The sequence below is a fragment of the Pavona decussata genome, unplaced genomic scaffold (assembly GCF_977016875.1).
Source record: "Pavona decussata unplaced genomic scaffold, jaPavDecu1.1 SCAFFOLD_233, whole genome shotgun sequence".
Classification (NCBI taxonomy): Eukaryota; Metazoa; Cnidaria; class Anthozoa; order Scleractinia; family Agariciidae; genus Pavona; species Pavona decussata.
Window position 1 is genome coordinate 4,297,103 of NW_028145638.1, and position 15,742 is coordinate 4,312,844.

The following is a 15,742-nucleotide window of genomic DNA, read 5'->3' on the forward strand; positions in this document are numbered from 1 at the left end:
TCCAGTTTAAACGTTTTTAATTGGATTGATTCGCTACTATTCATACAAGTGATTATTAAGAAGCTGTGATGTAAACAAAACGTGACTTAAGGCACTTTTGAATGTTGCGCCAATGACATAACGTTTTGCAGTTCTCTGACAACAACGTACATTGATTCACGGCGACACTACAATACGTATACATCGAAATATAATTTGCTAACCAATACTCTGAATACTGCATGCGCTTTCGTAAATAAATTAAACTGATTTCGCTATTTTGTAATTACATAATATATCAAATGAATCTTCGAGATAATCGGCCTCCCCAAGGCGATTTACTTGTATAGTTTTAGTTTCCTTCTTAATTCGTGACTGACCAGCACCCGAACTATTACTTTTTTCTGTTAGTGTATGCAGTCCATGTTTTAAGACAATGGTGGTTTTCAAACATTGTTGATTTTAGCGCTAAAGGTTTGAAAATGGCCGGAAACGGTTCTCTCTATCTACACACAGATCTACGCGTGTCAGGCACATTAAAGAGTGTTTGTATGTCGCTGATGGGTGCAAGAACGTAAAATAAACTTAGGCGCTCGTTAATGCACTACCGAGAGAGCATCCTAAGATCTATTTATCCCTAGCGCGGAATACTTCTTGAAATGTTCTACATATACTGAGCTACAGTTATTTTACAGATTATAAACTTATTTTCTTGACACGCTGTAACTTTAAGCTTGTGAACGAGGTGCGAATTTGTTTATTCTTACCTTGGTATTTAACTAATTCAACAAGCGTGCACAGGACTATCGATCCGTTTCGTTCAATTGAGAAAAGCCCACTTAAAATGTAACTAGCCGGGGCCTCGCGTACAATGACTGAGCTGCTGCACCTCGTAAAACCGTTGTTTTAGAGCAGACAAGTCTAGTTCCTACATCTTCTGTGGCTTTTTTCTCAGTTTTATCTCTGATAAACTGTTTGATTTCTAGATTTCAAGTCTTGATTTTGTTCGTTACGCCGGGCTTGATTCGTGCTGGTGACCTCACTCTTGTCAGGCCACGCATGCAAGCAAAAATTGACAAGTCCTGCCGTCACTGCAAGCACTTGCATTTACACTCTGTGATCACGGGATAAAAAAACTTCAGCCACATGCAGCTAGTATCCTTCCGTTGGGCGAATCTATCCAGACAGTGCCATCGCAGCACACCCACGTTCTTGGTGCTTCCTATGCGACATCTCATCCCAGAAGGGAATGAGCACGTTGTCTTTTTGGAACACCTTCCGACTTTGATGTGACGAGGCCAATATCGCACCCCTAGGTCCTTCCACTTTTGGAGCACAGAACAATGCGAGACTTGCCAGAGCCATAGCTGCAGTTTTTTACTCGCCTTAGGCCCGAGATGTCTTTTCATCCCAGGCATTTTGAAATCCAGATTTTTTATTTCATCTGGCATGCTCTTCACCAACATCTTTCGCACGAATTCGTCCTCCTCCTCTGCGTGAGCTGTACTGGCGTTGTTTTTCTTCATCAAGACTTCTTCTTTGTTCAGCGCGGTAAATTCTTGATTGTAATCGTTGCCGAGTTTTCTGCTCATCGCGGCTATGTCGTAGTCGCTTTGTATTGGGTCGCTGGGGTAACTCTTTGGCTCGAGCGGTATTTTCAGCTTCAGTTTATCCCTGGCAGCCCCGGCTGGTTGAGGATCTGGATCAGGCTGGAGATGTTTCCAGGGCTGTGCCTCGGAAGAAGTCTGCCAAACAGCTCCCAGAAAACAGGCGACCAGAAACGTGGACATGCTCTTGAACTTTAAATGACACATCATTTTCTATAAACAGCTTATGAACTGCTAAGTTTAGCCTCTGGAATGACACAATGTGGATTGCGTTTTAGGCGTAACGTTGACCGCGGTGCACGGTATGTAGCTTGAGTGGTGATCCTGATTGTTACAAGGTCCAACTCAAATGCTGCTATGCTTCATGTGTCACCGAAGTTATCACTGTTTCAAAAGAGATTGGCAAAAAACAATCAAGATTCAGAAAATAAATAAATATCTCAGGGCTAGATTACAAATTACATCCGACTACGATCAACCTGTTATTTACCTAAGGGAGACCTGATGTCTAGACTTGCATTGATAGCAGCATTAAACTCCCTTACAAGCGTGCGCTTGATGTCCGATAGTAACGTCAGCTAACTGTGTCAGAGTCACCGTTCATGAACACTTCGATGATGCACGGAAATGAAGGAAATGTCCCGCGGCTTTTCTGACTTCCGTGGTTTTTAAAACCTTCGAAGCAGTCGACGCTCAGACATGCTTAACGGCAGCGGCGCAGGACCAGAAGGCTTGGCACTGTTTAAATGAGGCTTAATTCACCTTGCAATCTAACGAATGTCGGCTAGTTCAATTTGAACCGATTCTGTTGCTTGTGGTAATGAGATGAACCTTTGTGGTTCGCGAGTCAATAAGTCAGAATGTGCCCAAACGCAAACTCTCTGGCCCGGGTTGTCGAGCATCTCTCGAGCTTTTGAAGCATAATTATTATAATGAATAAATCTCAGCAAGAAACAAGGGCCTCATTTATCCGCTCAACTGGGGGCGGGGATGCTGAGAGAAGCCTCCCAACAGGTTCACGCTCGCTTCAGAGAGCTGTTTAGTATGCATGGGTACCCTTATCGTGTTTTCGTCCTTGACTATTGTTCCTCGAAAATCCATTTAGGCCTTAATACCTCTAATCCTTTTTTTATCGCGAAAGGTGACATTTATTAAGAAGATATTCTCTATGTTGATTCCAGTTGGCCGCGCAGCGAGTTCGAAACAATCAACTGAAGCGTGTTTAACAAGGGTTGCAGTTAATGTAAGCTTGGCTAGTGAAAATTATTGCGAGGTTAATGAGTTTAAGCACCTTCTAACTTAGCAACTGATACAAATAACTGCCGCGGAGTCTTTCACCAGTCTTAATACCGTGTTACGCCTGTTATCCATCAAATAAGATATCGGTTGTCAACGTCCTTTTACTGCGATCCGCCCGAACGATAAAATGCTAATTATACATTAATTGACCTAGCTGCAAAAAGCCTTAGATGAATTCCACGCATTAGGGCCACTCTTGAGGCTTTAGATTTCAGAGACATGTACAATAATTTTAAACCTTCCGTGTGAAATTGGAGAACAGGCGCTGGGGCTCTCAGGGCACGAACACGCACGCCTCCAGCTAAATTGTGCAAGCGATTAGTTCGGCGACCAAACCAATCGTGTTTCACGGTGCAGAGCAAACATCACGATCACCCGCGCTCATCAGTTTAAAAAGTTGTGGGCGTGCAAGTTCTCCAAATGTTTCATCACAGCACAGTTTAACGGTCTTGACTTTCTGTTTTGCGATTAGCCAACAGTCCTCATAAGCTAATCCCTCTTATTACCACTTATAAATTATTGTACCACGGAGATTCGCATGAGTCGCGCAATATTTCGCACGTCCGGAGCATGCAGCGCGAGAAAATTACCCGCGCTGCGGGTTTGCCATCGTTTTAATTGTGTCACGCTGCCACTGAAAAGTTAATAACAGCGCCTATAGATGTTTTTCCTTCCGTTCTGTTCCGAAAAGCTTGTTGTAATTTAAAAGTACTTATTCATCTCGGTGTGGGTGGTACGAGATAGTTGAAATCACTTATGACGTTAAACGTTCTTCGTTAGTGACTAGCAATTAAAACCTAATTGTTTTTATTCTATGAACTATAAAGTTTCCGGAAAGAACGTTCGTGAAATTGTTTGTTTTGATACTTGTCAACAGCGTTTAAAATGAAAGGACACCGATTTTTCTTTACTTTTTTTTTTCTTTTTTTTCAATATAGTGACTCTTTAATTTTTGAGGCCTTGCCGAGAAAAATATAACTTGAAAATAAAATACAAAATAACAGACAAGCGTTCCACGGAGAGTTGAAATGGAACTGATTTTACTGAATCGTTTCGTCGCACTCTTTGCACTGGGGTTGTGCATTCTGTCACGTTTGGTTGCGGACGCTTTCAGTTTTAGTTGGATCGCTGTTCTACAGAACTGATGTGATGAAAATTCGAGCGGGGTTGTCGTTTTTGCACCTAGAACTAGTCTCGCAACAGAAAGTATTGTGGTTACTAAAGACCAAGCCTTGAGCAAGCGTGCTGAGGTTTGTGAATCCGTAAAGCCTGTAACCATTTAGCCTGTGAACATCCGCCCCCTCCCCTCAAAAAAATCCCCGATTTTTTTGAGGGGAGGGGGCGGATGTTCACAGGCTAGTAACCATTCATATGAAAGCTTTTGATCACCGACAAGAGAGGATGAAGGATCCTCTCTTGTCACCGACTATTACCAATGCACTCTGTACGGGATGGCTGTACGGTGTGTGACTATGCTTTTTTGAGCAGTATTTCGCTGAGCTACTGTTTACTGTGCTATACAAAGTGTACTGAACTGCTTTTAAGACTTTCAAACGAAGGAAGTTCTTAGTTTCATTCTTTTCTCATTTTGTATTGTTGTTATTTGTGTTATTTTTGTCCGCATATTAGAGTTTCCAGTATCCTGCTAGAGTAGCTAGCTACCTGTCTAATGAACTGGATCCTGAGTGTGATAAGACAAATTGAAGTTACTATGAAGTAATTTTCTGAGATATTGTTTAAATTTCTATTTGCTGAGGAAGGTGAAAATCCAAAAGTGCGCCCACCACTTCAAGTGAAAGCTACTCAGCAGTACTTTCCTGTGGTGCTGTACAAGAAGGTTCTAACTTTGAGCCTGTGAATGAAATCCTAAAGTGGGACCATTCAAATGAAAACTACTGAGCAGTATTTTCCTGTGGTGCTGCTTGCTATGCTGTACAAGGTGGTTCTAGTTTGAGCCTGTTGATTATGAAGTGTGACCATTCGAATGTTTCAGACAACCCTTTGCAAGGAGACCGCTAACTTCTTGAGTCTGTGGACAAAATTCTTAAGACAGTGTAACCACTCAACGTAAAGTCGGCTGTGGCCGTAGAATTCTAAAGTGTTACTACTCAAACGAAAACTATTAAGCAGTATTTTCCTGTGGTGTTGTGGATTACTGACAGCCAGTTACCAAAACGGTGGAAATCTTTTCAAATCTGCACTCTGGTGCTCTTAGTGGCTGTCCACTCTGGCACTGATAACGGTTTGAGGCTCACAAGCTAAACTAACTCCGCTGATAGGGATGACATGTTATGGGCGCCCCTATTACTGCCGCGGACCGAACAAAGCTTAGTAGCTTCTACAGTGTTCCAGACGATACATTGATCCAATCATATAAATTGGCGGTTACTGGTAGACACATAAAAAACTTTCGCGTTTCTGTCTGTCGGCATGCTGAGTCGAGAAATCAAAATTAGCTCAGTGGAAAGAAAACAATAACCTACAATTAGTCTGCAGGAATGCTAAAAAATTAATGTATATGACGAGTTATAAATCAAATTCTTAATCTACCTCCATCCTCCTACTGTGAAGGCATTTGAAAAAGTCTAGGTGAATTTAATGAAAGGAGCCAGGACAATATAGGTACGTGATAGCTGAAAGCTGACGAACGTGAGCAAGTTACAAGCCAAGGAAGGGAATCTCTTTAGAGAGATCTTAGTCTTGTGCCTGCGCAAGCATGCGTCATGTAAATATGCCACGGACGAGCTTGTTTATGATTTCTGTCAAACAGGGTCTGCCATACATGCCGCGTTGCTCACGAAATGGTAACCTTTGATAACGGACCCAAAATGCTTATAAATTGGATCCAGAGGAGTAAGTCGGTTTGTTAAGTTCATTAAGCTTACCTGTGGAAAATGTCCAACGCATTTCTATTACTGAGGATTGAACACCGGAAACTTGGACAGCTATAGCGTTACTGGTAAAAAGGTTCGTCCGTCTCGGCTTGTTTTTCACTGTCAAACAGTCCGACAAATAGGCTGATGATCTATTTTACACACGGACTGGTATTCTCGTCAACGTAGTCGCCACAACACCAGCTGTTCAGGAATGATAACATTGCTCTATTTGTTTCAAAAAGAGCTTTCGCGAGAAAGCGAAGCCTATTAAAAGATAAAGGGGCACGATTCAGCTGGCGAGATCTTGCCAAATATATGCCAATGCGTTATAATCTGCGTTAAACCGACGACAAGAGTTTTAACAAGGTGTGGTTACCGGTTCAGAAACAACGAGCGCATTTCGGCACGGAAATGAGCGATATTTTGTGGTTCAAACCAATATTACTTAAGACACCCAAGTATTGTCATTTATCAAAAATGACTTGTGCCAAAACAAATGTTTAAGACCAAAGATTCCTAAGATCAAATCTTCACGCATTACGTACGCTAGGCCAGGATCAAAGGGCCTCAAGTGATAAACCTTATTTGAACCACTTGGAACTGAAAATTAAAGTTAAATCGATCCAATTTAAGTAAAGAATACAAGAAAACAAACAAACTTAAGAAAAGAACACAAAAACGACTTGAAATACGGGATACAAAAGCTTGCCAATTCGATTGTCATCTCATTCTTCAAACAATTTTCTCTGTAACTATATCTGAATTTCAACTACATATATTAAAAAATGTTATTTTGTAGTCTCATTTTGTTAATGAGATGTTATAAAATTATAAGTTTGGCTCTTTTCGGTCAGTATTTGGTTTAAAGAGTTGTTGTTTTATACAAATCAATATGCACAACTCATCGGGTCAGCTATATTAAACCAGGTCGCTATTTCTGTCTTGTTTTGTATCTACTATGCAGAGAAGTTAATTTGCGCAAACAGGATTAACATCCACCCATCGACGGTTTGCAAAACAGAACAGCTAGATGCCCAACCACAAAGTTGTGCATGCGCATTCTAATGGACCAACTCAAGGTCAAATCCGCTCCTATGATTGGTTAATAGAGTAATTCTGACTGAAATGCAATTACCGCGGCAGATCTGCTCAACCTAGTCGGAAGGATAGTATTATCTAGGAAATATTAAAGTGAAAGTGAAGCGACTTATAACACTTTAAAAAGCTGGAGTATTGTGTAACATTGGAAGGTTCCTGCAGTGAGTCATCCACGTTCACGATTCCACGGCGTATTCATTTCAAATTTGTCAATGAACGATAATTGAAACACCTAATTAATCGGCACGGATCTTGTATTTATTCAATTACCGGCGTTTCACTTCTAAGAGCGAACATGTAGAGCACTTTACAGTTGCATGAAATTTTCGGGATTTATCGACAAATGTGTCGTCGTTTACAGTGTCGTTTCATTTGAAAATAGAACGAGGTGAAGTTGTATCGTAAGGACCGGAATCTTCCACGCTGATGACAGCCTGGGTGGTACAGCAAGAAACGGACGCGTCCAATCGAAACGTCATCCAAGTTCGAACATTTCCATTTTCTTCGTCTAGCAATGAAAATCTCAAGTTTCACATCGGCCCATTATAAAAATCTGTTCTGATCTGCACTCGAGAAAAGTCTTGAGGCGCTTAGATTAAATCACATGGTTTCATTAGTATTGGGCGTTTTTTCCTAGGGTTGTCCATGCTCAATGATGAATCTAGCTAATGGCGCAGGAAATTCCCGGTCACGTCGGTCATTTGACTGGGTAAAAAGTAATACTTAGGAAGGTTATGATCTTTTCCCCGCCAATGAACGCTGAACCAGGTATTCTATACACATTAAATCAATTCATAGTACTCAGTCCTAGTTTTTAAGTCGTTATTCTGCATGCGTTGCCCAAGCAGCAGGCAATGGTATCGAGAATCAAACAAATTCTCAAGAGGAAGAAAGAGTTAGATGTAGTGTCAGCGTCAATCATCCAGGACTGGAACTAAAATGGTATGATTGAAATAAATGAGTGTTAATAGCCGGGTCGGGTGTAAATTTTGAGTCAGTCTGGACTGGTATACGTGGCAACTAAGGTGACACCGTTCGGTATCAATAGCTATACCCTTCAGAAGACCTCAGTCTTCCGATTTATCTGTGCATTAGGAAGACTAGAGTTTTGTTTCAGGTGATTCCTTGTCCTACATTTTGGGAAAATCGATACTTTTAAGGTGACTGTTTTCGAGGGGACAAAGTTCTTGTTAATGCGGCGTGCAAGTGCGAAAATACAAACTGCTTAGCTATTAAAGATGATTGTCTAAAATCCAGTTGTAGCGCGGAAATTCGATCCGGCTGCAAATACTTCAAGATTGTATTCTTCAAAATCTTCTGTCGGCCACTTTAAATAATCCATTAAAACGGTGTTGTTTTACTCAATTATCCCTTTAAATTGTCCTAAACGATTCGGTAAAACAGAGGAAAAACAACTGTTGCTTCGTCCCCTAGTTGAGTGCACCTGATTCACATCAACAGATGAGAGCTACTGACCAAGATCCTTGGGATCCAAATCGTCACGCCGCCGGGGAAGATATAGTTCTCCGTCGGCTAAGTAACACGGTCAACACACTGAACCGTACTAACCTGAGCACCAGGCCTTCCTAAGGGGAAGGGGGAGAGGACAGCTTTTCTCTCCTTTACCCTCGTTTCCCCTCCCCCCTCCGAAAAGCCTGATACTCAGGCTAGAACCGTAACGGAAAAAATACGCTTCTGTTCTACCAATGAACGGCTTAAGGACACTTACTATTCAGCCAAAATTTTCGTTTCAATCACGTGCAGTTACAATGAAAATTGCACGCATGGATCTACTGAAAATATTCGGAAACCGGCAGACGACTCTCTCTCTCTCTTCACATTCTCCCTTCTTATCTATTGCAACGGAAACCGATCATTCCATTTTTAATTGAACGACGGACCATTCCATTTGTACAATTTTCGCTGGCAAACTTATCCCATAATAACTACACATTGTAGACCAAAACAGTTTGCGCTCTGTTAAAATTTCTTTTAAAAAAAACAGCAATAAGTTGCTGATATTGAAACGGGACTCAAAATTATATCTCTGTTACTCAACAGTTTCACTGAGTTCTTCCTCACATGGAGCAAAAGTCATTTTGTTGCAACATTACCCGAGTTTTTTTTAATCTACCAACGAGATTGCAAGTTTGGAACTGAGAATGAGGCTGTTTGTCTGGACGGAAAAAGTTTCCAGAATTTCAAATCAACAATTTCAATGTGGCCAAATGGATCATGGGAAGAACCCCAGAACTTTGGCACGAAACGGAAAGAAAAGATTACAGAGTCACCAAATGCAAATTCCACTTTCCGCGCATCAACATAACAACGAGAAAGAGAACAGTGAGCAAAACTTTTCACACCATGACAGAGGCGGCATCCAAGACTCAAAACTCGATTTGACGTTCGTGGCAACAGTATCATTTGAGACTTTTTCCGGCTAAAAGAAGGTTAAGTATGCCAGTTAATATAATCCACTCACCAAAGACTTTTCCGAAGGTAACAGAAGATACGATCTTGGAAACTTCAGTTGACAAGGGACAGTTAGTAACACTCGATGAGCAGATCTCTAAAACAGTCAGTAACTGTTCCCAGGCTCTTTAGCAATGTGGCCTTTTATACAGCACCCAGGCAAACGTTTTTACTGTAAACTATCCTTAGAACATTGACACGCTAAATGTGATTTATTATTTCCTCAAATATGTCGAGATGTGTTTATTTGGTTCCTATTACAAGGCCTCTTGATACTTGCCGGGTAATCAATTATTTCTGTCATGCCGTTTGAAGTGCATCTCATTTTTTCTTTCCGAAGGCGTATTTCTCTTTCTGTTAAGTACATGAAAAAATTGAATCTATGTTTATGTTGGAGTCTAAGACAGGATATAATGACTGCCGACCTCTTTAAGAAAATTCTTGAACGGCGCGATTTTCAGCATATGGCGAACAGACAACTGAGGACTCGATTAATAAATTTATGAACAAGCTATCAATCCTTATAGCTGCTCAATCTGTTAGTTGTAGTTTGTACGCCAGTGATTCCTGAAACGCTTCTAAATGAGATGGTGATCACAGCGATATGTAAACATAAAAAAATAAAAATTACTTGTTAAATTATAAATTAAAGACCTAATTTGTAAAGTTTTCCTTAACTTATGGACCGTCAACGTTGGCCGTGATATACAACATATTTTGTTTTTAGACAAAACACAGTGTATCGGGATTTCAGGGTAGTTCTTTTGAAATATTCTAATGAAATGCTAGATGTTTTAGTCTAATCAGGGAAAACGGCTTTTCTATGGGTTCACAGATCATAGATGTTTTTGGTATTAACCCTAATTGTCATGCATATCTCAGTTTAATTACTCTTTCGGATCAAATTTACATAGGCCGACATAAGAACGAAGAAACACTTAATTTGATTATAACAACTTCAAGTCGACAAGTAAACGTAAATTAACTGCGGGAGGGATTTTCAAAGTTGACGTTTCGGCTGATCAATTGCTTTGACAAAGGTGTATTAAGGGGAAGTGTCATCATTTCAAAAACTCCCAAACCTTTTTCTATTAACAGAAATCTAAAAATAATGGTTCAGTTTTGTTTTAAATTACCACCCCGGTGTACGAGAATTGTCGCATGCTCCTGACCACAGAAGGACTGGGTGGGTCGGAATGGATTGTGACTTGAAAAAGTTAGACTTCGTTCAGTTTCAAGTTCAGTGTCACCGTTTCGTTTTCACTGAAATAAGCTGGAACAGGTAAGTAGTTGTTCCTTTTAAGAATTCACTTGATTTCTTCCTCTCGATGTTCTAGAACTTATTTTGTAACTAAGCTAAGCTATTTTTACACCACTTTCGCCAAAAAGGTCAAAATATCTGTGATACTTCCCCTTCAACGTCAGGTCGTCAGCTATTGAAATTTCTAGATAGAAATTCTAAATAGGTTAAATAGACAAATTCGTCATAATCTCTCTGTTCTAAAAAATCGCCTTAGAATACCAAGAGAAATCCAGTGTAAGCAGACCATAACGGGTTTAAACAGTTTTGTTTTTTTATTTTTTCACGAAAAAAAAAAAAAGCAGAACTTGAAAATTTCCAGTTGCAACATCTTGGCCATCTGTGATTAACCAAAAAGCCTTTATTTCAGTGACTGCAGATGTAGTAGTACTATATATAATGATATCGAAAGTTAAAATTCAGTGGGGATAAAACTGGATCACAGTTGTTTTAAGGTTTGTGGCGCAGATATGTCTCTCGCCTTTCTAAAGTGTTTCTAAAAATAGCTTACGTAATCACTCAAAGCTGAGAAAATTGAGGTAACTTCCAATTAAAACCCAATGTTACATTACTGATTGAGTAGCGAAATGTGCACAAACTGGTCACAAAAAAATATACGTCAGAAGCCCATTCCTAGTACCGTTGAAAGTTTCCTTGAATCTGTTTAACGGACTAAACTCATTTTAAAGTTTAGAACTGGGCACCAACATTTTCACTCTCTGTCGTCTCCTCTCCTCTCTCCCGGTTGAAAGACTAACAGGGAGGGGGTGGGTGGTAAAGGCAGGCACTTCTTGCGTAACAGATTGTGTGATTGTATTGAAAACTAATTGGCAAGCGCAAGCGCTAGCACGCTCTGTGAGTCAAATCTACAACCACTCTCAAACGTTCAATGTTGGCTTAGCAAATCAGCGCGCCCGTCTTTACCACTGTACTTTACTTTTAAATAACATTCCTTGGGAGGGAGAAGGAGGGAGGGAGATGCTTTTAGATTTGTTCTAATATCACCGCTTGTAGCTGTGAATAAAATCCTTCCACATACAGCAAAATGAACATTACCATGGGAAAATACTGTTTAGGTCTGTCTAGCAGCCTTAATATCACTCGGGGGTGAGTTTCAATGATAATACTTTGTTGGTATTTCACTCTGTCAATCACAAACTTTGACATTAAAACACCTTGTTAACATCAGTACCTCCAGGAAAATACTGCTCAATAGCTTTCGCCATTGAATCGTCACATCTTGGTTCTCAATTTTGAACGTCTGTGTGGATAAAACCCCATTCCATTCAACTGAAACGTCTGCTGCCATGACCCTGTTTACTATACTTTGAGATGTGAGGACGCTCCCTACAAAAAGTGTGATGATAGGCAGAAATGAAAGCTGCTAAGCAGAAGTTTCTGATGTAGAGTTTTTTTTTATCTTCGATATCTTTCAAAAACAAACTTTTTAGCGTTTGCATCATTGTGAATCGGTGAAATCCCTCTAAAAATGTAACCATTCAAAGATGGGACCTATTCTAAATGAGCGTTATTTTATTGTGCTGGTGTTTGTTATCAGTGATACGAGGCGGTGCTCAATTTTGAACTTGGAATGAAATCGTAAAGTGACCGTTTCACTCTTCCGAGCTGTATTTTCTTGTGATACTTTTTACTATACTGTTAAACGTGTGGCCGCAACAATACGTGGTCGTTGAAATGAAAGCTGATGAGCAGGTCTTTTATGAAGAGCTTTTTGTTTCTCGATGCCTTCCAAAAGATGATAGTCAGTGTTTTTTTTACCTTGTCTCAATCTTATGCGCTTGTGAAAGCAATTAAGGCGGCTTCCGCTTTATGCCCTCCTTTCGCTTCCATTCGCTCGTTGCCTTTGTTATCCAATGACAACAGCGTAGCTAATTGTACATTGTACAAAGCGGTTCTTTGCTTAGTTCGCTATCAGTAAAGTCTGGCCGGTGTATCTGCGAGACTGTTTTCTAACAAAACATCAATCCATCTCGCCTATCCTCGTTTAATGATCGCTAAAAAGATTGTTTAGAAAGTAGACACATTTTCGGTTTCATGCTCTGAAATGGTACATAAGAATATATGTGATAATTCGCGCTCTTGGGACATTTGGCGGCAACACATCGGCAGATGACTAAGAAAAAGATAGGATAAGAGACGAATCTTAACTTTTGGCAACTTGCCCGAAATAAGAACCACAAAGCCGTTAAGAGTCTTGGGTCTAAAAGGAGGAAGTTTTTGGTGAACGTTTCGTGATGATTTGTTGAATTTTGCAAACGTAGATGCAACTTGTGATAGCTTTAGGTCACTTAAACATGGGTTTTTTTGGTACAGTAAACTATCATTTAGGCATCAGGCACGTACAGGTAAGGCCAAGGTGATTAGTGATCTCTCATCTAATGTTGAAGAACGTTTGTCAATAAGAGCACTTAACGATTCGCCTCGGAAAAATATCTGCTGGGGGGCATTGCCCGCTTCAAACATTCATATTTAAGTGTGAAAATAAAACTAGCATTTTCGTTAGCGAAATGTCACCTCAAACACTCAAAAGCTACCCCCTTTTGTTTTCGGAGGAGGCACGAATTTGTTGTTTACCGTATTGATAAAAAAAAAAAAGGTCAGCTATCATCATTGACTGAACTCCGCTGCTTAGTTTTCTGCCGCCGCGTTTTAATTTTCAGCTCAAGGACTTAAAGAGATTCCGAACAGATTAAACTGTGTTGGCTCACGCATATTGCCTTAAAAAGGCCATAAAATGGCTTGAGAATACAGGAGACAACATTCTCAACAACATGCCCCTGTATCTGGTCCGCAAACATCAGTTATTACAAGACTTACACACGTGGTTTCCAATGATTTGTGTTCAGACCCGAGTATGAACTGCCTAATTTATACATTTCCTACGGTTTCTATCAGTATCAAGGCCATATCCAGACATATCTCATTTTTCTGTTAAGTAGCCGAGAATATTGAATCTCTGTTTGTCTTGGAACCCGAGAGAGTGCATAATGAATAGGAATAAGGTTTCTTCATTTAGGTGCCGACTACTTGAGAAAAAAACAACGGCTTGTGGCACCATTAGAACATATGGCTGGCACACTAAGTGTTCGGCTTTAAAAGCCGAAACAAGAAGGTCGGGCTTTGGCTACTCAATCTGTTTAGTTTAAAGAAGTACGTGAGGCCCTAATGACCCCTAATGAATCTTTAAGAATGGTGATCCCGGCAATGTGTAAACAAAAAATATATATAACTTGTGAAACTACTAAATTAGGCTGGCCTGATATGGATTCCACGTGATTTTTTAAACTTGCGTCGTGCCGCTAACTCATCAAAAAATACGGTCCCTTAAAACAAAACAGGGAGAGGTTTTTTCTCTATCAATTGTATGCCATGAAGAATACAGACATATAGGCATACAACGCTTTGGAACTTTGGATATTCTATACATATCCCACTAGTTGTATTCACGGTAATTTCCTGCCATCCCTCATAGTATAATTGCAGAGCCGATGAACGGGAAATTTAAAATTAAACTGAGGGCATATTCTCTGGCTATTCTTATTCCGGTTCAGGAATGAGAGAATAGACAGAAAAACAGTTCCCAAAAGAATGCAATCCCTCTTATTCTGAGTAAACTGTATTCCGTTTATTGTAAGAGAGGATCATCCTCTCTTCAGGTTCTTTGTTATCACAAGGGCCAAAATAAACGGAATACTATTCCCAGTGCTGATTCCGAAAATAAAATAGGTACCAAACAAACATAAATACCGTCTATTCCTTGTATAGTCCCACTGAAAGAACACCCTCTAAGCTTCAAATATATGTGTAGTAATGTCGAAGCACCTTGGGACGTTGCCCAGGAATCTTCGGAAGTCTTTTGACAATCTTCGGGAAATTCCTCAAGATGTCGGAAATGCTCCAATGACCTTCGGGAATTTTCGGGAACCATTCGGCAGTCTTCGGAAAGCATAGGAAAATTTCGTATAATGATCGGAAACGTTGGAACAACTGAGCTAAAATTTACCGAAATTTGCGACTTAAATTGATTATTGAAAATCTCAATTCCATTTTCAATTTTCCTGACAAATGCAACCTACTGAACTTCGGCATGTGAAATCTATTTTAGAGGCTTTTGTAGTAAAGTCGAAAGATGGCTTTTTCGGGTCGTATCAAGTCGACAGAATTGGGCAAGTTGGACAACTTCCAATCCAATGACAACAAGAAAATCAATGCAGCCGGTGCTATCCGGCTTGTTTATTAAAATCAGAGTCTGGATAGAGCAAAATCCGAGAAACCGTCTTATTCGGGGAAATTAGCCCGTGCCGTGGTTTCAGTTACTCTTCAATAAAAACCGAAGTAAGGCCTGTTCCAAACGTCGCGCTACTGCCGTGCCGAATTAAATTCAAGAATTTGATTCGACTTAAACACGGCAGTAGCACGACGTTTGAAACCATTCAGTTCGGCAGGCTGAATTACCGTAAGTGCGGCACGACTATTTAGCAAGGCAGTAGCACGGCAGTAGCGCGACTTGGACGGCATGCTATTGCCGTGCCGAACTAAATTCATAAATTATTTTAATGTATTTTGGGTTAATTTGCTCGTTCTACGCATTTCTATGTTTTAGAATTTGGTGCAACTGAATTAAATTCGACGTTTGAAACCACTGCCGTGCCACTGCCGGGTCACTGAAATTGATTTAGCACGACGTAGCACGACGTTTGGAACAGGCCTTATACAACTTTTTCTTAGTTTCGGCCTTCGTTGAACATATATTGCAGCCACCGCTCGCCATCACAACCGGCTATCCAAGAGCACTATGTACCTCTAAGTGAATTGTAAATAATAAATGCTGAAGATAGCTGGCCTAAAGTTTGCCTTAGTGGCGAGTAAATCTTTCAAACTTGCATGCATGCTTTTCTCGTCTAACTCAAAGTTAATGGTGCCCAATGAACAAACCGAACACGAACCTACATCGCAAAGAAACATTCTTGCGAGAGCGGGATAACATGTTTTAAACACGTTATCCCGCTCTGTCATACCCTAAAATAAGGATTTCCTTTATAGAACCAAAAGCAAGACATGACTGCCTTACACAGCATGATAAAGGTCGA

General features: G+C 40.3%; 1 protein-coding gene across 6 annotated transcripts in view; it reads right to left on the reverse strand.

Annotated features, from left to right (window-relative positions):
* LOC146458504 (noggin-like) overlaps positions 1 to 15,742 on the reverse strand; it is a 28,570-nt gene continuing 12,828 nt past the window's right edge. For 2 of the 6 annotated variants that reach the window (XM_085091010.1, XM_085091007.1), the window contains exon 2: positions 1 to 1,970. In XM_085091010.1, the coding sequence (XP_084947136.1) occupies positions 1,068 to 1,796 (729 nt within the window). In that variant the 5' untranslated portion in view covers positions 1,797 to 1,970 and the 3' untranslated portion in view covers positions 1 to 1,067. Of the gene's footprint in view, positions 1,971 to 2,076; positions 3,724 to 5,770; positions 5,992 to 9,341; positions 9,487 to 14,399; positions 14,421 to 15,742 lie in introns of those variants that run through there. The other 4 variants (XM_085091008.1, XM_085091006.1, XM_085091011.1 and 1 more) reach the window with 4 other exon arrangements.